Source organism: Hibiscus syriacus, unplaced genomic scaffold (genome assembly GCF_006381635.1).
Source record: "Hibiscus syriacus cultivar Baekdansim isolate YM2019G1 unplaced genomic scaffold, ASM638163v2 tig00110931_pilon, whole genome shotgun sequence".
NCBI classification, from domain to species: domain Eukaryota; kingdom Viridiplantae; phylum Streptophyta; class Magnoliopsida; order Malvales; family Malvaceae; genus Hibiscus; species Hibiscus syriacus.
In genome coordinates, this window is record NW_024062918.1 from 1,290,020 (window position 1) to 1,314,922 (window position 24,903).

The window sequence follows — 24,903 nt, forward strand, 5'->3', positions numbered from 1 at the left end:
GTTAAAATTTATATTGAATTGCCCTAAAAGATTTCTTTCACGTTAACTAAAAAGAAAAACTAAAAACCCTAATAAGAACAATTTTCTCACCATCCAAACATGTCCACCATCTTTTTGTAATCACATTTTGGTTAGTTCTTCAGTGTGAAATTCTTGTTTTTTTTCCCGGTGATTATTGTTGCAGAAATTTGAACATGACTTCGTACATACTTCAGTGTGTTTTATCTCTTATTTAAATTGTTTTCAAGTGTTTCGTAAAAATAGTAGAGTTTAAAAATATTGTTAAATGTTTATGTTAGTTATCGAAATGAGTTTATTCTCAATTACTTCATATATCATGTCAAATACATATTTATATCTGTATGCAACGTTTATTCCCAACTACTTCACTTGTGATGATGTTCGTGCTACAATCGAGACCTATGTTACCCGGACTTCACATTTTCACCCAAAAAAATCGGATCTAAATTAATGTCCGACACATTCGGACAAATTTAAAAAAGAAATAATGTCGGAATCTATATTCATATCCAACACTCGTATCTAAGTCCGGGGAACATAAGTTCGATTAGTAATGATAAACCATGATACCGATTTATTATCTGCTAAATATCGAATGAGCTTTCCTACAAAAGAAATGTACTCTTGGGGTTGGCAAAGAAATGCTCCCGATAAATTAGTTCGCATTTGGTCGAATTACCGCCGATCATCGTTCCTAGAATTGCCGGAACTCCAGTGCGTTTACTTTGATGCTTCTTGACAAAAAGATGTCCGCCCCGAACCATCAACCTTAATAATTTCTTCAGGGGCTGTTTAAGAAATGTAAAGGTAAATCCATTAGTTATAAACTCAAGAGTAGGGAATTATAATAAGAAAAAGCAAGGAAAATTAAGGTTTTTAACTATATTTCTTAAACTTTTTATTTTTATCTTTTGCATTTCTAGTGTTCAACATGCTCATATCACCGTACTCATATCTGGATATGTGTTAGACGGATTCTCATACCGGACACTTACACTTGGGTTCGAGTTACATAAGTTTTTAGCTTGAAAATGCGGTAATGGGAAAATTATAATCCCATTTAAATGATCAACACTAAAGCTATCACACGAAGAATCCTACGTTATTTCGACTCTCCATTTTTAAAAGGTTCTTCTCTTGTGGAGTATCAATGTTCGAAGTATAAGTTGGAACCTGAACTTGGACTCTCTTATACATGGAAACCTTGAAAAAGTTAAACGTACTCGTGTACGACACTCATGTCTAACATAGGTTAACATTATATGCTAGCATCTAGAGAAACAAGGAGTTATGAGCTAGATACTTGCAATAAAATTTTATTATGTCTATGGCAAGAGTTTAACAAAATAAGCAGAAGTTTATGAATGTTCTGATAATCAACCGAATCGCATCTTACCTGGGAATTTAGCATTGGGAAGTCCATTTTGCGAATAATATCACCCTGCACAAACAGTGAGTATAAATAATAACATCAGAAAATGTGTAGACTCCCAACTCGTAGCTGCACATATCGAATTCAAATCTAAATTACCAGAATCTTTCATTGTTCCTAAAGTGCTTGTGTTCGACACCAGTGTCCAAAGGTATATTTGGAGTTTTGAACATGAGTATGAGAGTATGATTCCCAAAAGTTTTAAAAAATGGGGAAAATATTGACCTACTTTTGACAGAGGCACACTTTAACCGATATTCGCCTCCGAGTTTGGCTAACATAGGTCTTAATCAGTCTAACTTCTAGTTCGGTACCAACCAAAAAAAGGTTACCATTTATCAATCACCTCAAATTTCCATGTCACACTCATCAGAACTTTCAGAGGAAGATTTATGAACAAGTATAGAACACTCGCTTAACTTCTATATACGTGAATTTCTCAACGCAAACATATGAATAATAGAAACAATTTAAAATTGGAGGGGAGACATAGATAGCCATGACTGATTACAGCTTTATTGGGTAAGCATAAATCCTTATTTTATAAACTAATTTATTCTTTTACAGGGATCTAATGAAGTAGACCAATCCCAATTCCCATTCTTTTGCACTAGTTACTTTTTTCATGCACAAAAAGCGAGCAATAATGAAAATAAAAGCAAATATAAGAATCTTGTACCTCCAATATTCCTGGATTTTGCATCACAATACGAAAAGCCCGGTTAATTATTCTCTTATGCATTTTCTTCTTGTTGTTGCCTTGCATAGTTGATCGGGCAATGAAACGAAGTGAACCATCAAAAATAACCTGTATAACCAATTGTTAGGACGATATTTGACTCGTGCAGTTGCAAGTCACCAATCAGAGATTCAAACTCCCACTGTTCAACTATAAATGAAACCATATATTTGTGAATCTAAGAAGCTATAGATAGCATAACAAGTCTCCTTTCCCTTTGACTACTAGATGCTAGAAAAGTCAGAAAATCTCATCAAAATCTGTTCCTTGATTATGAATAAATGTTCTAATTCTTGTAATGGGTTTGTAAATACGTGACACAACATAGTTAACTGAAATTGTCCAGGACAAGAAGGAATCAAATAGAGATCAGAATGGAAGATGTTCCATAAGGAGACAAGAAAAATAAATCCCCAGACCTTCTACTTCACACTTTCACCACAATGTGTTATACCTAAGTATTTCGTAGTGCTATATATTTTTTTCTTTCTAAATTTTGTAAAAAAGTGTGGTCAAATGAAAGAATCAAACTACCTTTTCTGCTTGTCCAAACTTTTGCAGAACATCAATGACAAGTTCAGCCATTTTTTTTTCTCCTGAAAAAATGAAAAAGAAATAAATATGGGATCATGTATGTATGGCTTTTCGACAATAGGAAAGAAATGCATGTTTAAATATGACCATCCTAGTAAAAGTTAGCATGGATACCTAACGTATTCATAACTGTGGAAACTTCTTCAATGGTCAAACCTTGATCACCAGCCTTCTGGATGGCAGTGTAGACACATTTAAAGACCTCCACAGACAAACTACCAACATATTCTTGACTGGAAGTTAATGGCATCAAATGTGCAGCATGATCAACCATCAATTCCCAAGGTGACTTGCAAGAATCCCCAGGTGTTGGGACAGTGTGTTCAAAATTGACATTTTCCTTAACAATTTCAGAATGTGATGAAATGCTCCCAACTACAGGAGTTCCAGAATTACTGCCTAGATAATACCCATCAATAAATTGTTCATCACCAAAATTCTCCCCGTTCTTGAATGATGATTCTAGAGAAACAGCTCTTGGCACTGATGCTCGATGCACAGATAACTTGATACCTGGAAAACCTTTTTCACGCCGATTATCAATGGAAGAGTCATCAATAAAAGGGGCGGAAAAGCCTTTAACAAATTCAGCTTCTCCAACACCTTCAACTGGAATAGAAGGAGAAATGAACAGTTCACCCGAATAAATTAAGGCAAACAAATGAAAAGTTTCTCCACACCTTAAATCTACTGTGAGATCAAGTCCTCCTCTCATAAAATCTTTTTCATGTTCAGCAAGCCACCTAGAAAATTTAGCAGCGTTACTGCCAGTGTTTAACGGAAATTGATAGTCACAGACATTTGCATTTCTTGGGGCCTCCAGTAAGGGCTCATGCCTGCTCCGAAGAACATCTTCCAAGGCAAACTTAATCTTTTCCTCATTAAAACTATCTGAGTCCAGGAAACCTATGCTTTTATTACATTCGATGCCTTCAAACAAACTTCTCTTAGTACCTGTCCCCGATGAACCAGGCATGATTGGTCCACAATTATCATCATCCATTGATCTCTTCTCCATTTGTTCCATCTGCTTCTCATGTTGTTTGCTAAGCATATTACAAAGGCTCCTTAAAGATTCCTTGAATCTTCTATTATGCTTTAGGAATTTCATTCTTCTGTAGCAAGCATTTGGATGTGCTGGAAGGTTACCGAATGAGAGCCTTTGTTCCTCAGTTAAGTTTGCTCCGAGACCCACAATGTTTTTTACATATTGGATTACCAATTGCCTTAAAGAAAAATATTCATTTATGCAAAATGAAGCAATTAGTAAATATACACAATGGGGGGGAAAAAGGGGGGGGAACCATTTTTCTATTTTTAAAACTAGTAAAACATTTTTCAGCTAGACAAGTCACCTGCGGCATACAAGTAACTATTGTTCACATGCAATATATAAATGCAAACTTCACAAAAATTCGCCATAAGGCCATTTTCACAAAGAATATTTTATGCAAACTTCAATGGGAACATGGAATTGACATTATTTAATTCATTTTCCATACCTGTCTGCGTCATCTGTCCACTGGAACCTTTTTGGGCGTGCTGACTTCAATTTGGAAAAGGCCGAATGGTTAGTAGATGAATGATGTCTGTCTCCATTTGCTCCAGACCTTTCAGAATCCTTCAAATGATCTTCCTCTTGTTGTCCTTGCAACTGACCTGCATGCTCCTGAGGAGAGGATAACATTTTGTTTTCTTCTCCTATAAAATCTTTATCGCTTCCTGCTGAACTAGAAAAAAATTTCTGAAAAAATGACCCAGTTTCATTGCCAACTTTTCTACGCTTTAAAACTCTAGATTTTGCAGATCTTTTCCTTTTTTGAGAAAAGGAACTAATGGCCATCGGATCAGATTCAGTCTCCAGTGCATTTACAATTTTATTTCTTTCACGACGTCGCAGCTTAGCATTATATACACAAAGCACCTGCAACATTTCAAGGGAGATATTTTAAACAATAAAACAGCGAAGGAACTCTTTTACAGTTTTTCAGGTAAATATGAACATTAGTTTCATCAAATTAATAAAAACATTGAGCAAAGAAATTCAAGATCGCGAGCTTTGGTCCAGACTCCAGACAATTTCTAAGAAAAAAAGGGGGGATATCTTAAGGAAAATAGGGCATGATCTAACCTGCAATATGGTGAGATTTAGGTTCTTTGCAATCTCCTTACATTTTTTGTATGGAAGTTTTTCATTGAATTTGCTCTTGGCTAGAAGTTTCAGTAGCATTGCATGCTGACCCACAGTCATTCTTCGAACAGAGGTCCATGATCTGTCGCCAAAAATCTGAAAAAAATATTCAATTACCTCATCTCTGGGATAATAACTAAGCAAAGAAATCTTGGAATTAACAGTTAAAAGCGAAAAGCATACTGAATAAGATATAGAATACTTCCATTTCCTCATTGATCATGTTCTCATTTGAAAATTCTTGAAAGACACCAATTTGCACATAAGTGCAAGAATAAAATGATGCATGCATACCTCATGAACAGTAGACCCGGGGAATGCATGCGAAGCAGCTTTTGGATCAACCCTAGCATAAGTATATTCCAAAAATTGCCAGTATTCATCAATGTCATCTCTGTTTGAGAGGGTAAACTCATGTCTGACAATGTCCTGTTCTGGGCCAAGATCAAGAAACCCAGAATTTGAATGTGTTGCAGCCAATAATGGCTCCTCTATATAAGGCTTAAGCTCCAGGGCATAAACAGGACTGGCATGCGACAAATTGACTTCAGCATCAGAACTTCCTCTAGTTACCAGCCGAATCAACTACGTAAAAGTATCAAAGTTTGGGATTTGATACTAGGAATATATAAGATAAAAAGCATATAAAGCGTTGCCGAAAAATAATTCAGAAATAAATGATAATTTGTGCTTTCAAATATAAGACAAGTGGCATGCAGTACATGACATCTTACACAATGTTTACCTATTTGTAGATCTAGAAGTGGCACATTCAAGTACGAGAATTGTCCAAAATGCTCATTTCATGAATCTACAAGTAAAAAACATCAACGTGCATAATCATCTTAAGATTGATGTTAACTATTTAATTCTGTTCTCTCCAATATTCAAAGGTAAGCAATATGGTTTTGATGGTTCATGTTATCTTAGGGTCCTAATAATCAGATGAAAAGCCATCAGCTACAAAGAAAGGATTCTCTTAGAAGAAGGAAATCAAAAGAGAGAGAGAGAGAGAGAGAGAGAGGAAGTGGCATCTCAAATTCTTTCATTGGTGAACCAATCAGGCATATGATTACCTAAACACTGTTTAAGAGATTGGATGGTACCTACACCAAGGCAATAGTATCACATTCATACATTCAGAAATCTGAATAAACCCAGGTCAATTGATATAATAAATGAAAAATATAGAAAGAAAATATTAAATTTACTTTCAAATGTGAGCACGGGGTTGTACCTTCAGCCTCTGTAAAATAGATACAATCGAAGATAGTCTCCTAATTGCTGAAGTATCATTTAGATCATTATACTCTTGAATAGAAAGATCACATAAACACACTCCCTTCTTAACCTTCTCTCTCATGTTGTCAACTTTAACAGTAGAACCCACAACTTGAAGAAATAGCTCAAGTGGAATTCCCTTGGTGGCTCCTTCCATATCAAACAGATTGTGAGTGACATAAGGTTTCTGTAGATCATTATCTTGTCTCCCATATGATAAAACATCACCCCTAGCAGATAAACCATGTGCATATTCCCAGAGAAAACTATGCAACAGCCTTGCTTTTACCATTTTTCCAAATATGAATCCATTAGCACGCATGGCTTCTGTCCTAAGAGATAGGAAATTCGAACTATCATAAGTTTGAGTTATTTGAACACAGTCCAATAGACGAACTGGGTTATTGTTCCTCTTCCTGAATGAGGCCTTCCCATGAGCAAGCTTGCTAGAAGACTTGATTCTAGCACGAATTACACCAATTACTTCAGAAGATAAACTTTGAATAGATGGGTGCAGTACCACCTTGACTTTGCGGTTAACAGCCGTATCCATAATCTCATGTATATCTAGGTCTATATATTTGCATTGTCCTTCATTTGCAAGCTTCTGCAATATTTTGTCTACAGTTTTCCTGTCCATTGTTGTGCCTTTGTCTTTCTCGAGATTCACAAGAAACCTATACAGCTCTGTTCTCAAGACAAGCTTTTCAACCTGCATTGGTTTACCCACAAACACACACATGAATGGTAGTTAATCAGTAACCAAATTAGAGGGGGGGAAGCCTTAATTCACTTCGAGTAGAAGAGGCAAAGACCTGTAATAGTTCAAGTATTCTCTGCTCTCTCCGGGCGCTATCAACTGTCGAAGACTGACAAGCTTTAAGCATCAATGTTGCAGTCTTCACAGAATGAGCTGTTCTGTTTGGAGACACTGCTCTTGTTTCATGGATCAACTCTTGTGGCTTGCACGCATTGGAGATACTACTACTTGCCCCATCATCTCTTTGAGAGAAAGAAGAGAGATTCATTTCATTTTCATGGTTGTTTGTCTTCCAAAGGGTGTCACTTTCAGAACTCCAAAAATCTGATATTCGGGCTGATCCATCTGAACACCTAGGGTTGGCAACACCCAAACTAGAATTTTTGCCGAAAAGGTCTTTTAATCTACTAGGAATTACATTAGAAGATTCACTATTCCTGGCTGTCCAAATTCTGTATTCATGGCTTTTATTATGAAGTTCCATCTGCATAGGCATCCCAAATTTGTTGCTCATTAGAAAACAGTTTCTATGATTCGACTTCTTTTCAATTCCAAACCTCTTGCCTACCTGTTTCACAACAAACTTCATGAATGAGCTGAAAAAGAAAAGGTCTTAGATTCAGAATTAAACATTGGAGTTTGTGAAATCCACATTCCAAAAATCTAAAATGAAGAAGTAAATGTGACAGAACAGAATAACAAAGAGAAATTTTTGTTTAGGCAAACAGTTAAAAAAATATCGATCCCGTCTATAATCAAGAAATAACTTTGGTCTCTGATTTAGTCTGATTTGTCCAACATGGCCCCAAATTGCATAAAATCAAACACACAGTTATTCACTTACATCATTGCTCATTTGACACAACCACCACCTCTTGCATCATGACCGAAATGTGAATATTTAAGCATTTCAAGAGCAGCAATGTAGCTTAAACAAGATATTTCAACCATGAAACTAATGAATGACTATAGGCCCTGAAATGACTCATATGGTTAAAAACACATTAGAATCATGAAAAAGGCTACAAATATCTCCAATCTCAACCAACTTTAAAAAGAAATTTCTCAACTGTAAGGAGATAACTATAACTCTATCGAACTTCCAACCAAAATATACAACTAATAACCTTTCTCTTCAATCAATATGAAAATGAAGTTGCATCTGAACAACCTCCATATTTCCATTATCTCCAATTACTCATCAACCAGGAGCAATCATGCAAACCCCAACTGCCGTTTTCTCATTTCTTCCAAAGAGTAAACCTCTCTACCAATTTTTCATTTACTGCCAAAAGTAGAAAGGGGCAGAAAAGCATAATGTTATGAATGGAGCAGCAGGAGCTGATGATATCCACCAGCAGGAGGTTGCAATGGTTGAGGCTGAGTCAGCAGGGAGACGGCTAAGTTTAAGGAAGAAGAGAGCCCAATAAAGCTAACGGATTTTATCTGTTATTTTAAGGAGAGACGGATGTACACCTGGCATGAAAAATCTAATGAGAAATTCTTTCTAATCTTCTTCCTTCTATTTCTTTCTTTTACTGCAAATTCTTCTTTAGTTTGACATTTGGTGCTCTTGTTGAGAGAATACCGAGATGAGCTATAGTGAATCACAGAATCAATCAAGGGGTTGCAAGAAACACGAGAATGCATTAAGCATCATGTCTCAAATTTTGTGTCTTTCTATAGACTCTCTCAACAACATAAAAACTTTCTTATCACCATCAACTCTATTTCAATACCACAAACATTACAAGAAGCACTTAGGAATAAGAATTGTTTACAAGCTATGAAAGAGGAGATGAATCCCCTAGAAAGAATAAAACTTGGGAAATTGTAAACCTTCCAAAAGGAAAGAAAACAGTCGGGTGTGAATGGGTATTTACTTTGAAATATAGAGGTAATGGCTCATTAGAAAAGTATAAAGTTCGGTTAGTCGAAAAGGATACACACAGACATATGGGGTAGATTACCAAGGTACCTTTGCATCAGTAGCAAAAATGAGTGTTGTGTGTGCTCTTTTGTCTTTATCTTCAAACTTTGGTTGATGTTTACAGCAATTGGATGTTAAAAATGCATTCTTACATGGGGAACCTAGAAGAAGAGGTGTACATGGAAACTCCACCAGATTTCAATGAAATGTTTTTTGAAAAGAAAGTGTAGAGGTTAAAGAAAGCTTTGTATAGACTAAAACAATCACCAAGGACTTGATTCCAAAGATTTACCAAAGTGATTCTAGCAATGCAATACAAGGAAAGTCAGGAGATGATACCTTGTTCACAAAACATTCAAAAGGAGGAATTACAGCTCTACTTGTATATGTAGATGACATTTTTTTTATAGGAATAAGGCCTCATTAAAAAACCCCTTCATAACTATTAAGTTTTGTAGAACTCCATAGTCATTGGAAGGGGGAAAAGAGTACCCAGAATTTTATTACCAAACATAAGAAATACAACCAAAACCAAACATAAACAATACAAAGACCCCCATTACAACAACCCAACACCCCCAGTCTCACCGAACCAAAAAACCTGTCCTCACACTATTCTATTCCTTATTTAGCTAAACAATCAGCTTCCCCATTAATACATCTGTTAACATGCCTAGTTATAACATAAAAAACTGCTTAGCAATGGAGTTTGAAATTAAAGAACATGCAATCTTAGATGCAAGGCAGCAAGCACATGCAATCTTAGATGCAAGGCAGCAAGCACACCTATAGAGCCTAACTTGAGATTGAGTGGAGAAAAAGATGATAGCATAATAGATAAGGGAAGATATCAGTAATTGGTTGGGAAACTGATATACTTGTCCCATACAAGGCCGAAATAGCATTTGTCGTAAGTGTAGTAAGCCAATTTATGTATGATCCAAGAGAGAAACACTTGCAGGCTTTCAACAAAATTCTTTCTTATCTCAAAAGAACATCAGGTAGAGGAATTTTGTTCAAGAAAGATGAAGGATTGCTCATAGAGGCATATACCGATGCTGATTATGCAGGTTCTATTGTAGATCGTAGATCAACTTCAGGATATTGTACATTCTTGGTGGGAACCTAGTGACATGAAGGAATGAGAAACAACCGTTGTTGCGATATCACGTGCTGAAGCAGAGTTTAGAGCTATGGCTCATGGGATTTGTGAATTGCTATGGCTCATACTAATACTTGATGACCTTAAAATCAAGTGGGAAGGACCTATGAAACTTTGATGCGACAAGAAGTATGCCATCAACATTGTACACAACACAATCCAGTGCAACATGATTGCACAAAGCACAATGAAGTAGATAAGACACTTTTATTAAAGAAAAGCTGGAAAGTGGCATGATTTGCACTCCATATATAGCATCAAGTAATCAATTGGAAGATGTCTTAACTAAAGGAATGCCTACTTTCAACTTTGAAGACATTGCATGCAAGATGGGAATGGAAAATATTTATTCACCATCTTCAAGGGGAGTGTTGAAAATCTAGCATATCTATATCGTACAGCTATAAATGATATGTACATACTATGATTCCTGCACTACTTTAGGTTGGAAAAATTTACTTCTAATGTATTTTAGGATAGAATTATCTCCTAATTTTTGGGAGATTACAGATTTCATGCAACTGACAAAAGTCAACTTCCACTTGTATAAATATTGTAGAACTTAAGCCTAAAAAGGTGTAACAGAAAAATTCAGTTCTTTTTTCAGGTATTATGGTAGGGATAGGTATAGGATCCTGAAGATTTTCTAGGAAGAATATAAAAAGGAGTTCAGGCTTAAATATTGCAGCTAATGTCTGTTATTTTAATAAAACAAAAACATGTAGCTTCTTCTTCCCTCCAACACCTCACCTTTCTGTTTCTTTGAGAAAGGTGCAGTCCCATACTTATGATTCTTGAAATATAGAAGATATCTTAATATAAAACTCTTTCACAAACCTCAGTAATAAGCATCCCTTTGGATCCTGTAGCATCAATTGTGTCATAAATCTGATGATCAATGGGAAGCTCCACAAGCTGGTCAGCTATTTGACATCTTCCCAATTTCAGCTCTTTGCCTTCAACACATCTGATCGTGTTTTTCTCAAAATCCAAACATGAAAATTGTTTTAGCAAATGCAAGCACCGCTTATCCTGTGAAAAATTGAAGCATGTTAATGCATAATATTTAGAAATGAACATCTCCACGAAACAGGAAAAAGCTAGTTGAAACATCATAGGCAAAACTATCTCACAATTATATTATAAGCATGTACTTTTTCTCCAAAAGCCTATCATGATTGTAGTTATTTATCATTTATATTCAGGAAACTAACCTTCAATTCTTTTTTTAAAGAGGGAGCAAGAGTGATCATGGAACAAATATGTTTCAAGTATCAAATAACATATGCAAGGTTTAGCTTAATCCAAAATAAACACTTAAATTCGGCTTAGTTTGTATTGCAACAGAGAGAAGAAAGGAAATTATCACTTGGACTGGATTTCACTACATCAATTGAATTCAAATGGCTTCTTTCTAAAGCAGAATATACAAAGCCAAATAACATATTTAGTAATATTCAATGAAATAAAATATCAAACAAGATTACTCTAAATCATAAATGTCTGACTACAAAAAGTGTAACATGAATGTAGAAAACGGTGAATAGAATGCAAAATCAAAAAGAAACATTCATGACATAAGTCATCAAACTAACCTTCCCATTCACTTTTACATTAGTCTCCTCTACTACACCAGCAGTTTTCAATCTGTCATATATCTGGGAAAAGTTGAAGATGAAGAAATAGATTAGAACTATTAAGAATAAATCACCGAGATAAATCTAGAATACATGCAAAAACACAAACAAATGAACTAACTTTCTGCCATCTATGTTTTGCCTGCCATGACCCAACATAGCCAAGATCGCGTTTAATATCTGACATGACAAGAACCTAAAAGGAAAAAGGAGAATTCAAACAACATCAGTAAAAATTATTAAAAAGAAAATGAAACTACATATATCTATCTGTCAATCTTTCAAGTACAAGACATAAGTAACCTTGCCATGAGCTTCTTCGAGTTTATCACAGATTGCTTTCATTGGTGGCACATTATCATTCACAAGAACATCCTCTTCAATATGTTCTACATTTGAGTCCTCTTTGTCCACAGTCCCTTCATCTTTGGTAACCTCAAATTTCTCTTGAGATCTCAACTGCTTTGCATAACGGTATAAATGAATTAACTTTGTGGATAGGCATTGTTTACCACTTCCTCTAGTTTTCACGAGTGCTTCTTGTCTTATGATTAAGCCTCTTTTCTCAAGCTTCTTTACCAAATAGAAAAATCTGTTTCCTTCAATTCCAAATTCCTTGCTAAGTTGGCTTTGAGTTATTCCATTCGTCCTACAAGCACACAGTTAAAACTTAAAACAGCAATAACAATAATAAAAAGAAGACAATATCAACAATTCCATCTCAACATACAAGATTTCAGTACACACATTTACTTTGTTGCCCATATCATATATTCCGCCATTCGGATAGATAAAATCTTTCGATTTTGGATACTTAAAATAAAAAACAACTAACTACATTAGTCTAATGATTAAATTGAATTTCAGCCTTTTGTTTTCGAAAAGAAAAACAAATAAAACATCATCTAAACGAAACCTATGCTAATAACCAAATTACTCCACAATAAATCTCTTTCTCAAAATTCCTATAAAAAAATCTCTTTCTCAAAAAAACGGAACTGGAATTAATGAAAAATGTTAAAAAAAGGAAAGGAATACGACGAGCAAAATTAAAATTAACCTAGCACTGGCAATACGTTCAAGAACGAGACGCTGTTGATGAAACTCTTTTTCTTCACCTCCCAAAGAGAAATCATAAATGCCTAAAAAATTATCGCATAATTTGTCCTTGGCAACAACATTCAAATCCAGCTTTTCCGCATCGTCAAATCGCTGAATCAAACGATCATTGCGATCGTAAACACGATTCCGCTTCCGAAACTGAAGCGCTGGAATCTGAAGTAGGTTTTCCCACAGGACCCGTTTAATTTCGACGTTCAAAGCGAGATTTGAGCAGAGAGAAGATAAAGCAACGCCGTCGCGACCTGTCGAACAGATTTCTTCGACAGCGGATGATATGATGGCATCCATTGATTGAAATCTTCGTCTTCGATCGGATAGTTTCCATTCACTAGTTGAATTCAAAGAGCGGCCATGATGGAAAAATTGGCGGGAAGCGAAAGCAGCGTGGGAGAGAAAACAGGAGTGGGAGAATGCAGTTAAAAAGAAGCGTATCGGAACAGTTACTACATGTACGAACTTTACTCTAGCTCAAACTCTCAAAGCAGAGTACGAGGGTTGAGCTCACTTAAAATTTTTAGATTAATTATAATGGAAGTCCTTAAGTTAGGGCTGATATTCTAAATTGGTCATGAATTTCACAATCTTTTAATCAAATCTTCAAAGTATCAATGTTCAAGTCTTTTTGACGGCCTAATTGTTAGTTTATACCTTAACATTTATGGATTTTCGTTTCATCTTAATTCTCTAAAAGTACAAAAATTATATAAAAAAAACAAAATATTTTCATATTTTTAATAAAACTCTTTATTATGTTTTAAAAATTTTAAATTTTAAAAATTATAAGAAAAAAAAGCATTATTTATTAGTTTTTATATTGTAACATTACATGACTTACTCAAAGGTTAAGAAATTGGTTTTACTTGAAGTCCTGATTTTGATCCCTCCCAAACCTAATATTTTTTCTTATTTTTTATTAATAACATAATGAAATATTGTCGTTACCTTATAAAATGTTGATTAAATTAATAAAATTTTTAAATACTAAATTTATTTATTAAATTATTTCGAATTATGACTAAATTGGTGGAATATATATGTATTAGAGACTAGAATTATTTTTATATCAGGACGTAATACATTCTTTGTTAATTTTTAATTGTAGTTGATTAAAATAAAAAAAGGTAAACTATGTAAATAAACCTTTATGTTTTCGGTCTATCTGATTTTGGTCATCGATTAAAAAAAAAGAGCAATTTCCGTCCAATTATCTTCTTCTGAGTTGACAATGAAGGCTAATACCCATGCATACGCGATATTCAAATCCGAGTAGGGATTCAAATAGCGGTTGAATAAAGGTATCGGGACCGTTATATCACGGTTGTGGTAGTGCTCGAGATCGCAATCGCGGAAAATAACGATATGAAGCAAGATCATACCAATAGTGACAGATCGCGACCGCAATTTAACAGATCGGTGTTGCGGTAATAGCGAACCGCTATTATGCTATTATTTCGTTATTTTAATTTTTTTAAATAGTTTTTTAATTAAAAAATCAGCTCTTTCAAAAAATTCACGACTGTAATATCCACAATTACCGCATAGCATCTGTTATATTCACAACTGCGGTAAACGTAACGCTATCGAAAACGCGACCCTACTGTAATTTAAATCCCTGAATCTGAGACCTCAAAAAATTACAACAAATTATTTAAGCATTAAAGTACCTTGTTCGCGAGAAATCTTCAGTTCAAATCTCAACGTCTGCAATCTTTCCTTTTTTTCATGGTTTAGAACCGGTAGGTTAGCTCGGTTGGCTCACACAACACAACCACTGGCACTGCTGATAGAGTGCTTATGATTAGATTAGCTTATGATTTTATAATTTATTAAGGGATTTCTACGTTTGTGTAAAAACTGATAAAGTGCTTTGGCTAAACCTCTCTTTCATGATCAAAGAGGAAATCAAAAAATGGTCAATCTCCATTGCAAAAACGGTGACTGACGATGGTGATGAGTGGCTGTTAAGGGCGGAAACTTTGATATGATTCAATGATCAAATTGATATCTTATCTAAAATTTAGGGATCAACTTAATATTTTATCTAAAATTTAGAGTCAAATTAGTAGTATATCTAAAAATATAAGGGTCAAGTTAAAATTTAACCAATTTTACTAATGTATCACTTCAACAAACTAACATGAATTAATGACAAATAAGACAAATGGAAAGTAAAAATAACCAAAAACTAATTTTTCAAAATCGATGATCAAAATAAAATTTACTAAAAATAAAAGGGATCACAACTATAATTTCTTTATTTTTTATTCATATTAATCTTCAACTTTAATAATTTGTTTCGTTTTCAATCATTTTTAATAACTTTACACTGTAAAATTGTATAAAAGCTAACGCGGATCATAAAACCACTTGTGGATCAAATCGAAAAAAAAGGTTGAATTTAAGGATTAAATTAAAGAAAAAACTATCAAATTCAATAACTAGATAATTCAATGTACATATTTTAATGATAAGTGAGAACAAGCGTTCCTTATCATGTAGTGGCATATACGCCAACTCAGCTCAAATGGATATGAATTACACGTCATCTTACACAAGTCTTATACGAAAACCGATTTAAATCGTCTGCATCACTGTCCACACTAAAACTGTAGTCGTTTTATAATTGGTTGATATTTAAAAGTACAAAATATCAGTTCAAAATCTATTTAATGTCATTATTCAATTCCAATAAAGCAAATTATTAAAAAAAACTTAAAATGTCCACCAGAAAATAAGATAAATATTATTAAATATGATTTTTTTAAATAATTTGTTTACATTATTAAAAGAATAGCAATAATATTAATTTATGACAATCGAATTACAATTGAAGTGATAAAATCTAAATTTAATTATACTTGTTTCGAGTTATTTAAGTCTAAATCCTTATGTTCCATTAAATTGTCTCTTATTAATTTTTGTCAAATTTTTTAATTTTAACTCACTATTATTTAAAATTTATATTGATAAAATATTAAAAATATATTTTAAAATTTTCAATTAATTTGTTTTAAATATATTTATTTAAAAATTATTTAAATATGTAAAATAATCATGGTCAAAATTTAAAATTTTGACTTTTAAAAAGTCAATAAGGAGCAAATTTAATGAGACGGAGATTAATATTATCTTATTACTGACATAGAATAGTTAAAAGTTTTTTTATAATTTAATTATATTTTTATTCAATTAAATAAATAATTTTCTGATCAATGTACTTTTAATTTATAAAATTATCATTGAGCTTTATTAAATTATTATATTTAATGATCACTTTAAAAAATATTTAAATTCAATAGCTAAATATTCATTTAAGCATGGTTTGATGATCTCAAAGTATCTTACCCTTTTTTAGAAGAAGGTGAATGAATACAATCTATCTATAAGCCATCGGATAACCCAAATTTTATTCATACATACAACAACCGCACAACTAAAAACCAAGACGACAACCCGACCCGAAAGCCAAAACAGAAAAAAAAAGTACGTGTACCTAAAATATGCAACCGACTTGTCAGTTTTCCCTTCCTTTACTCTCTTTGCTCCACATGTTTGCCACCGATAATATCCGGTCACAATTATCACGAATCTCTCTTTAAAAACACTCCAATTTTTCTTTTTCTATTTTAATATATATTTGTCCATTTGTTAGAATTTCGTTTTCTCAAGCTCTTTAGAGATCCGTACTTACGGAGTTCCGTTGCCGGCGGTGACGACGATGGTCGGCTCCGTAAGCTGAAAACATCGTATGATCCCAACGATCGAATCGATCCCTTATTGTTTCTTTTGTTAAAGAAATGATAGATCATCCCTTTGCTGTATTAGTGATTCACGTTCGATCCAGATCCTGTTACGCAAGAGGAAAAAAAATCCATTCATCGTTGCTCTTAATCTTGCCCTGACCCAGATTTTTCACCGTGAAAGTGGTGTTGGGTTTTGTTAATTGTAATTTCAATGCAAAACTGTTGATTTTTGTATATATTTCGATATATAATTGGGAGATTAGGGGTTGTGGATTCGATCTTTCGAAAGTGGCAAAGATGGATTTAAGCGCGGACGAGGAAGAAATCGGCACAGAGATTCACATACCGCCGGATATAAATTGGGAAATGCTTGATAAAACCAAGTTTTTTCTTAGGTGCGGCGTTGTTTCCGGAGTTCGGCGACTCTTACCCTATAGTTTTGGTCAAGACACGGCAACAAGTTGCTCAATCCCAATTTCCGGCATCAGGACGGCGTTTTCGATCGTTACGACGGTTTCCGAGCTTTATACCGCGGTTTCGGCACTTCATTGATGGGAACAATCCCAGCCGAGCTTTATGGCTGCCCTTGAGGTAACCAAGAGTAATGTAGGGAGTACCACGGTTAACTTAGGCATACCCGAACCGACTGCGGTAGTGATTGCCAATGCGATTGCCGGATTAACAGCTGCGATGGCGGCTCAGCTCGTTTGGACCCATCGATGTGGTAGCCAAAGGCTAATGGTTCAAGGAACGAATTCGAGCTGTGGTGGTTCACATTGTAGATATCAAATGGGATCGATGCCTTCAGGAAAATAGTTCTAGAGATGGTCCAAAGGGATTGTACAGAGGCTTGGGATATCCATTTGACATACGCACCAAGCAGTTTGGTGGGATCTTATTCAGTTGCTCAAAGGCTTGTTTGGGGTGGCGTTGGAAGTTACTTATTGAAAAAAGACGAGGACAATCAGACCGGATTCAAAGACTGTGATGGCGGTTCAAGGAGTGAGTGCGGCAATGGCAGGCGGGATTACAGCTTTGATCACAATGCCGCTCGATACAATCAAGACTCGGTTGCAGGTTCTCGATGGTGAAGAGAACGGACGGCGCGGACCGACTATCGGGCAACCGTGAGGAATTTGGTTAAAGAAGGAGGGTGGCTTGCTTGTTATAGAGGGTTGGGACCAAGGTGGGCTTCATGTCTGTCTGCAACAACAATGATCATACTTTAGTTTTTGAAACGATGTCAGCTAAGAACAAGAGAGCTTGATGTAAATCAACAACAATAGGGCAAATTACCATCAAAACCCATACTCGTTTAATACAAGTAAGTTCATTTCTTCTTTCTAATTTCCGTTTGAAAAATGGAAGTAACACAAAATAAAAGTATTTCGTAAACTCAGCCTTAGTATTTTGCTGATAATTTATTGTTCTTCAAATATAATCGATCAAATTTTTACTTGCTCATATCTGAATGAAAATGAATGTACTAATTATCTAAACTAGAATATCGATTATTAAATTGGGGATAAATTATATCAAAATAAAAAATTCAATTTGAAATTCTAAAAAATACAGAGATTTAACTCGAAATTCGATAAAAGTTTCATTTCCTTTTAGCTTGATCCATTTATCAACCAATCTATAGTCAAATATCACGAGATTCAGGCTAAGCAACAAAAAAGAACAATTAAACAATATATTCAGAGGTTGTATGGTCATGATGATTGAATTAAATTAAAATTATTTTTATTTAATTATAGTTAATTTCAATTATTTTATAAATGAAAAAAACTTTACAATTTCATTAGAAAAATATTAAAAATATAAAATAAAATTATCTTGTCAAAAAAATATAAAACCTCAAAAATCAAAAAATATGAAAAAAAATCAAAAATAAAAATTAATCAAACCAAAAACCAATAGACGGTTTAAAAATATACTGAACCTTATACCTTGGGTTGAAAAATGAGGATGGCAACTTTTCAATTTGGAATGACCACTAGGACAATGGGAGATAATACGACTTTAGGAACCCTATTTTTTTTTTTTTGAATATTCTAAAATAATGAGATAATGTGTTTATTTTCTTTCTTAACCATTAATAATCATACTCTAAAAACATAACTGCTCAAATTAAAAATCTATAATCATAATAACACTTCTTTTAACCACTAAATCATATTATTTGATAGGTTCAATATTTGATTCTTTTTCCTCACAAAATGAGGGAAACGAAACGTTATTTCTCAAAATAGGTTTAGAGTATTTTTTTTGCAATAACTCAATTCTAACATCGAATTCGCCACAATTTTTCATTGAAACCCCTATCATAGTTGGACTTGAAAGGTGACCAATACCTATGATAGAGTTATCATTACCTAAATTATATCGATTACAAAAATCCTATCTGAAATTGGGATTTAGCCATGAATGGGTCAACTCATTTCAGGCACACACAGAACCAAGGCTCTAGTGAGTAAAAACTTAAAAAAAGAGGAGAAAATATAGAATACAAACACAATACTACTATTTTGAACCACAAATTGATCCAAAACCATCAAATTTTAAAAAACCACCAGAGAAAAGTGCAGGTTATTTAAGAAAGCTAGAAATCCAGAAACACGGATGTGAACGAAAATGATATAATGGGTTTATAAAATCATTTCCATAACGGTAAATATTATATAATTGCAATATGTGGGGTGACCAAGACAACCTATACGATCTTTCACGGACAGCTAGGGCTTTGTTTCGAGTTTCCAAGCAGTCTTTTGAAAGTTTATTCTTTTTACGAGCACAGCACGGCTCTCAAAAATGCTGACAGCAAACTGCAACCGGTTAATAGTCCGTCCTTTGTATTGCATTTCCTGCAAAATGGTTCCAGTTCTGTTAGGTATGAGTCCAACACCGATTTGTTAAATCTTTTTGTATAGTTGGAGAACCCTACCACTATATCCATGTTCGACGATGAGTGTTTCAGCTAAATGAAGAGTCGGAGTTACATATTAATTTCTCCTCTGCAAATCTACAAAAATTCTTACTACAACTCCCGGGAAGCAACATTGCAAAATGGGAGTGTGTTCCACGAAAACTAACTTAAGAGTGCTGTAATTGTCATGCTAAAGATGATTGACCGACAAATCTACACAAACTCAGAATTTTCAGAATCACTTACTGGTTGGTAGTATATCACAGGTCGTTGCCCAAGAAGCATCTGCTGCCCATACTGCAATTTTGAAAAAATTAAACGATAAATAAACATATCAAGATGGGATGGGTCGATAAAATAATAGCAAATTAATGTAGAGTTGCCCACCTGAGGCCCAGTTGGATGAAAATACGCTTGCGGTGATTGTATTGGCGCCACCTGTGGGTTGAATACAACAGGGTGGTGACCAGGAAAGGAGGGTCCAATCTAAAAACCATGTGATCATCGACAGTGATAAACACGTAAAGTAACGAGAATATATTTTGGATTGAAAAGAGAAAAATTATAAATACAATGAAAGTGAACCTTAATAAGGTCATATACCAATGCTTATTAAAATATATAATGCTGAATGATGTTGTGCATCCAGTTAAAATTACTGAATACAAGACTATTTATTAGAAAAGGTTACAGGTTCTGGTGAATTTCCTATTGACCAAAAAAAGGCCACAAGTAAACCGCTACACCTGATCCAATTTAGACGAATGCAGGTTGAATCCAGCTAGTAGTTTTCCCATTCCAAGTCGAAATCTAAGCTAACCGACCTAACCATTAACCAACGTAAAAGTAATAACCACCAGGAAAAAAAATGATGTCCCTGGAATGAGTACTATTAAGAATAAATGCACGTCAAAACTGAAAACTCCTCTTAGAGCTCAAGAGGTTTCCAGTCATAACTCGATTTCCGGAATTAATTATTATGTATTAGTCTCCGTTATCCAGACCCAGTGTGAGTGTCACATAAACAGGTATCTGTCCTAACTCCTACATAGGCATGTTCAATTTTCTAAGTTTTTCCATGTATTGAATGTCCCTGTAGGGTCATATAACAGGCATTAACTGAGGAGTCTAAACAACATAAGTATCCGTCATTAACTTATACATGACACAAGTAACAAAGGAAAACCATTGAAACAAGATTTAGTAATTTCAATGTGCAGTAACATTGGGAGATTTTTATTCATAAACAGCCCCGGATAATGCAAGAGTTGCCTGTCTGCTTGCAAATCAGTGTTCATAACAATTGCAATTACATTTAAGCAGCTTACCCCAAAATTAACAGGCAGTGCATATGTGGAACAGGAGACACTTGTGTTGATAGTAGAATGAACCATCAGAGACTGGGGATGGAGGCCCTAACAGATGTTGAGATGGTTTGAAACTCTTCGCATTAGGGTTCAGTTTGAATTCCTGATAAAACACTAAGATGTGTGAAATGACAACAGAAGACAAGAGACATAAAATCATGTCAAAAGTAAACAATAGAACAGTTAAGATTCTTCAAAGTTAAAAATACAAGTCTTGGAGTTGGCTTATAATGCACTGGAAAGTAAAAAAAAAGAAACGCACCTTTGCATGGGGGTTCAGTGTGACTTCTCAGAGGATAATGAGCCATTGATAAGCTTGGTGATAAGCAGGGCCACTAGATGCTGAGACAACAGCAACAGAATCTGAATTCGATGATGTAGAACTACAAGGTTGTCCGCAGACTTTACAGAATGTGTTTCACCAGTACTTTGCTAGAAGCTGGCCCTCAGAGAGTTCACCAGAAGAAGCTGATTTTTCACTAACCTTTGATATAGTGTTAGATGGATGAGTAGTAGAATTGCTGATGGCCCAGCTTTATCAGCCCCATCAAACTTGTCATTCAATAATGACTGGGAATCTGCATTACAAATGCTTATAAAAATAACCAGCTGCAGCAGCAAGATTAAATGCAGATTGATAGTTATAAAAGCATGATTAAGCATACTCACCATTGGAATTTGACAACTGCCAGTCCTCAGATGGCTGGCATTATAACGAACAGGAATTCAAACAGAAAACAAAAATGTTAGAAGAAAATAAACTAGAACTAGGATCACTAGAACAAAGAAACCAATGGTGATTGGTGATATGGATCAGTTATGGAAATTAAAGCAACAAATTAAGGTGCTCCACCAATAGCGGATCCAGGAATATTTTCAGGGTGGACACATGTATATTATAACATAAAACTTTTCGTATGGGGTAGACACAAGTAAATTTCAAGGTGGGCACCCTCAGTAAAATGAACTACTAATATAAAGAAATTCGGATTTCAAGACGGGCCCGAAAGCCTACATCCGTCACTGTGCACATTCCCATACAAGATTTGATTACAGCGATGTTTAACTTACATGCGCTTCTGAGCAAACTCTTGGCATCAATGCCTTCCTCCATGTTGACCAAGCAAATGGTCTTGGATCCTATTACAAGTGTTCAAATCAGGAGAAATAAAGAGCTAATGTCCAGAGAATTGCATCTTAGTAACATATCTAATATTGCCTTAAACTTGACAGAAAGGAGGAATCACAAATAAATCAGCAAAATACACATTGTAGGAGTTGAAAGGGTCAATGCTTCCTCCATGTTGACCAAGCAAATGGTCTTGGATCCTATATTACAAGTGTTCAAATCAGGAGAAATAAAGAGCTAATGTCCAGAGATTGCATCTTAGTAACATATCTAATATTGCCTTAAACTGACAGAAAGGAGGAATCACAAAAAAATCAGCAAAATACACATTGTAGGAATGTTGAAAGGGAAAAAAACAATTAAATACCTGCTTTCACTGCCAGATGCAGAGAAACTTTCAGAAGGAAATTCAGATGCCAACTGTTTGGCTTGATCATTAAAGCCAGTATGGTTCAAATCCGCAGCAATGGCTGCTTGGGAAGATGGTGCCTCATCCTACAAAAAGAAACAGAAGTCTGTCATAGAAGCTAAAAGATCACACAAGGAGTAAACGCATGCAATACAAACTCATGGGTTAAACAATTATCTTTCGTAGCACATTGTAGCTGGCATGGAACTAACTTTAGCATTACATCAAGTAAAATCCTTTACTAGTTCCCAACATTTAAAATGAGATAACGATCAAAGCACAGTCAGAGAAAATTATGTTTAGGAACGGCTATGATGAAATAAAAGATATGAAGAAACATCAGATGATGCATTGTTGAAGCATGTATCCCAAATGAAACTTCAATTGCAATATATATCAAATAAAATTAATCAAACTTGCACAAAAAACATACAAGAATCAAGTGACTAACAAAGAGATCAGAAGCTTAAACAAAATATACAACATGCAGTTTCATCTCAAAATGCACTGCAAAGAGGTGCATGCTCTCCCTACATGCCTAAGACATACTTTTTGCTTCCAACAACCAACCGAAAGTCCTTAAACTAGCAACTCAGTCAATTAGAAGCTCATTCTACATTCAAATTCCATAAACATTTACACACTCCCATCCGTATTCAATCTACCCATTGTTGTTAACAAGAAAATTAGATTTTTAAGTAATAATCGAAGGAATAAAGAATATAAACCAGCAATTCATGTGAACCTTCTCAAGTAATAATTGAAGAATAAAGATATCACTTAAGATCAACTTCAGTAAGCTATCCAAATTGTAATTGACACCCACCACCCAACTAATCTCCTCTCAAACCAATTCATCATAAAATGAAAATCCATCTTGATCAATATTGGAGTAAAGAAAAATTAAAAGATTTAGCGCAAGGTCCAATACCAATTTTCTTCATCAAGAAAAAAAAATATTATGGTTCTAATCTTGCTATTTTATTTACCCTCCTGGTTCATGGCAGTGCATACCAAACTTAAACTGCTGATTTTTTTTCTGAACTAAAAACACAACCTTAAAATAGTTTACATGAATACTCAAAATATGTGTGCATGTATGTGTATATATGTGTGTTTGAGTGTGAGAGTACGTTCAGAAAAGAAAGAACAAGAATATTTCAAATTCCAGAGGCCAAAAACTACCATTAAAGAAGTGTTGATGACATTCGAACACCGCCACTGCTTTGCAAACTGGTCAAATCAGTAGGTCCTCTATTGAGAGAATCAGAAGAATCTCCAAAGGTCTCAGTGTTTGGGAATCTAACATAATGTCCTCCTCTTCCTCGTAACCACTATCGTCAACCCCCTACCCCTATAGACCGAGAATACCTCATCTCCTCATCAATATCAAAATTATCATGAGATCCAAGCCTCTCTCCGTCATAAATTCAATACGCAAAGCATGAGAAATTTTAGAGACAAATTAACAAACTTGAAGCGACAATAATTCATATTAGGAAAGTTACCTCAGCTAGATGAAGGTCCTGGGTCTCTCACCCTCAATCTCTCTTGCTATTCTCATTGCTTCCTTCTCCAAGTCTCTCATTTGAGGACCTCTCTCAAGTTTAGTTGTGTAAAGTCCTCACTGAAAGTACTTGTACACCAAACAGCTTTGATTGGTTTCAAACTGATCCCAATTCCTAATAGTGCAATTACACACATATATATAGAATGTTAATATGAAAAAGAGGAATGTTACATATATTAACTGAAAATACAGAAAAAACAATTGTCAAAAAGCAAAGATTTGCCATAAAAAGTTTATTTTAATGCAAAGGGTCTCTTCTCTTTTCAGCTCAAACATTCTAGCATTGACAAAAAATCAGGTTCTGCCTGGTTATTGCAACAAAACGACAGGAGTACCCCCCAAAAGAATTGACATACTAGATTGACATGACAAAAGGAGTCTCAACCAGCATTTCCACATTCAACTAATCTCACAGAATCAAATACCAATGTAGAAATCATGTTTTAGTTGATATCCTTGATTCTCTTGACACAAAACCATTAAAGAACATTTCCCACGTACATCACACTTTGAAATTTCTGACATTGATTTTCAGTCAAATTAATTCAATGGGAAATAACCAGGCAAGAAATAGAGATCAAATAGAAATAAGAAAAAACAAATTACATGCAAGTTGGTTGAAGAAATTGGAATAGAAGAGTTATGACAATAAATTTTTGAAATAAGAGAACATTATTGCAACCTATTCCACGAGCCAGCAAAAATATTTTCTAGCTCAGGACATTGTGGGTAATCCTTGTCAGGAACCCAGGGCTCCAATTCTCTCTCCATCCAACATGACGGGATTGTGATATCACAGAATCTATCAGAAGTTCCTGATGTTTTTTCATGTTGGAGCTCACTGCAAATCCATCACTGGTTACAGCCACATCTGAAATCAATTCAAG

At 34.6% G+C, this 24,903-nt stretch overlaps 2 protein-coding genes, 1 long non-coding RNA gene and 1 pseudogene across 4 annotated transcripts; 1 reads left to right on the forward strand and 3 right to left on the reverse strand.

Annotated features, from left to right (window-relative positions):
* Nucleotides 1-399: 399 nt before the first annotated feature.
* LOC120146762 lies at nt 400-13,321 on the reverse strand. Its single transcript, XM_039160258.1, has 15 exons — nt 12,808-13,321; nt 12,051-12,396; nt 11,869-11,943; nt 11,706-11,768; nt 10,948-11,142; nt 7,074-7,586; nt 6,215-6,970; nt 5,272-5,562; nt 4,918-5,073; nt 4,289-4,710; nt 2,901-4,012; nt 2,727-2,788; nt 2,133-2,261; nt 1,418-1,462; nt 400-809 (listed from the first exon to the last, which is right to left on the reverse strand). Exons 1-15 carry the CDS (start codon nt 13,155-13,157, stop codon nt 627-629), a joined length of 4,698 nt encoding a protein of 1,565 aa, XP_039016189.1. The 5' UTR covers nt 13,158-13,321; the 3' UTR covers nt 400-626.
* Nucleotides 13,322-16,435: 3,114 nt separating this feature from the next.
* Nucleotides 16,436-17,986, forward strand: LOC120146763 (annotated as a pseudogene).
* Nucleotides 17,987-19,169: 1,183 nt separating this feature from the next.
* Nucleotides 19,170-20,970, reverse strand: LOC120146764 (polyadenylate-binding protein-interacting protein 3-like). Its single transcript, XM_039160259.1, has 4 exons — nt 20,870-20,970; nt 19,929-20,027; nt 19,788-19,838; nt 19,170-19,479 (listed from the first exon to the last, which is right to left on the reverse strand). Exons 1-4 carry the CDS (start codon nt 20,933-20,935, stop codon nt 19,351-19,353), a joined length of 345 nt encoding a protein of 114 aa, XP_039016190.1. The 5' UTR covers nt 20,936-20,970; the 3' UTR covers nt 19,170-19,350.
* Nucleotides 20,971-21,024: 54 nt separating this feature from the next.
* Nucleotides 21,025-23,861, reverse strand: LOC120146765. Of its 2 annotated transcripts, XR_005518252.1 has the most exons (5): nt 23,632-23,861; nt 22,405-22,532; nt 21,980-22,048; nt 21,578-21,611; nt 21,025-21,486 (listed from the first exon to the last, which is right to left on the reverse strand). It is a non-coding gene; the product is annotated as an uncharacterized LOC120146765 (long non-coding RNA). The 2 variants fall into 2 exon arrangements; XR_005518251.1 differs by lacking the exons at nt 21,025-21,486; nt 21,578-21,611; nt 21,980-22,048 and adding an exon at nt 22,193-22,237.
* Nucleotides 23,862-24,903: the final 1,042 nt, after the last annotated feature.

Bases quoted from the DNA above. Each gene is read 5' to 3' on its own strand.
- LOC120146762 (XM_039160258.1), bottom strand. From the start codon at position 13,157: ATGGATGCCATCATATCATCCGCTGTCGAAGAAATCTGTTCGACAGGT. The intron at 11,769-11,868 runs GTTAGTTCATTT...AACTTTTCCCAG, and splicing joins CAAAACATAGATGGCAGAAA to ATATATGACAGATTGAAAAC. The intron at 5,563-6,214 runs GTACAACCCCGT...ACTTTTACGTAG, and splicing joins CTATTTTACAGAGGCTGAAG to TTGATTCGGCTGGTAACTAG.
- LOC120146764 (XM_039160259.1), bottom strand. From the start codon at position 20,935: ATGGTTCATTCTACTATCAACACAAGTGTCTCCTGTTCCACATATGCA. The intron at 19,839-19,928 runs GTGGGCAACTCT...TCAAAATTGCAG, and splicing joins TTCATCCAACTGGGCCTCAG to TATGGGCAGCAGATGCTTCT. The intron at 19,480-19,787 runs GTAAGTGATTCT...ACCATTTTGCAG, and splicing joins CTGTGATATACTACCAACCA to GAAATGCAATACAAAGGACG.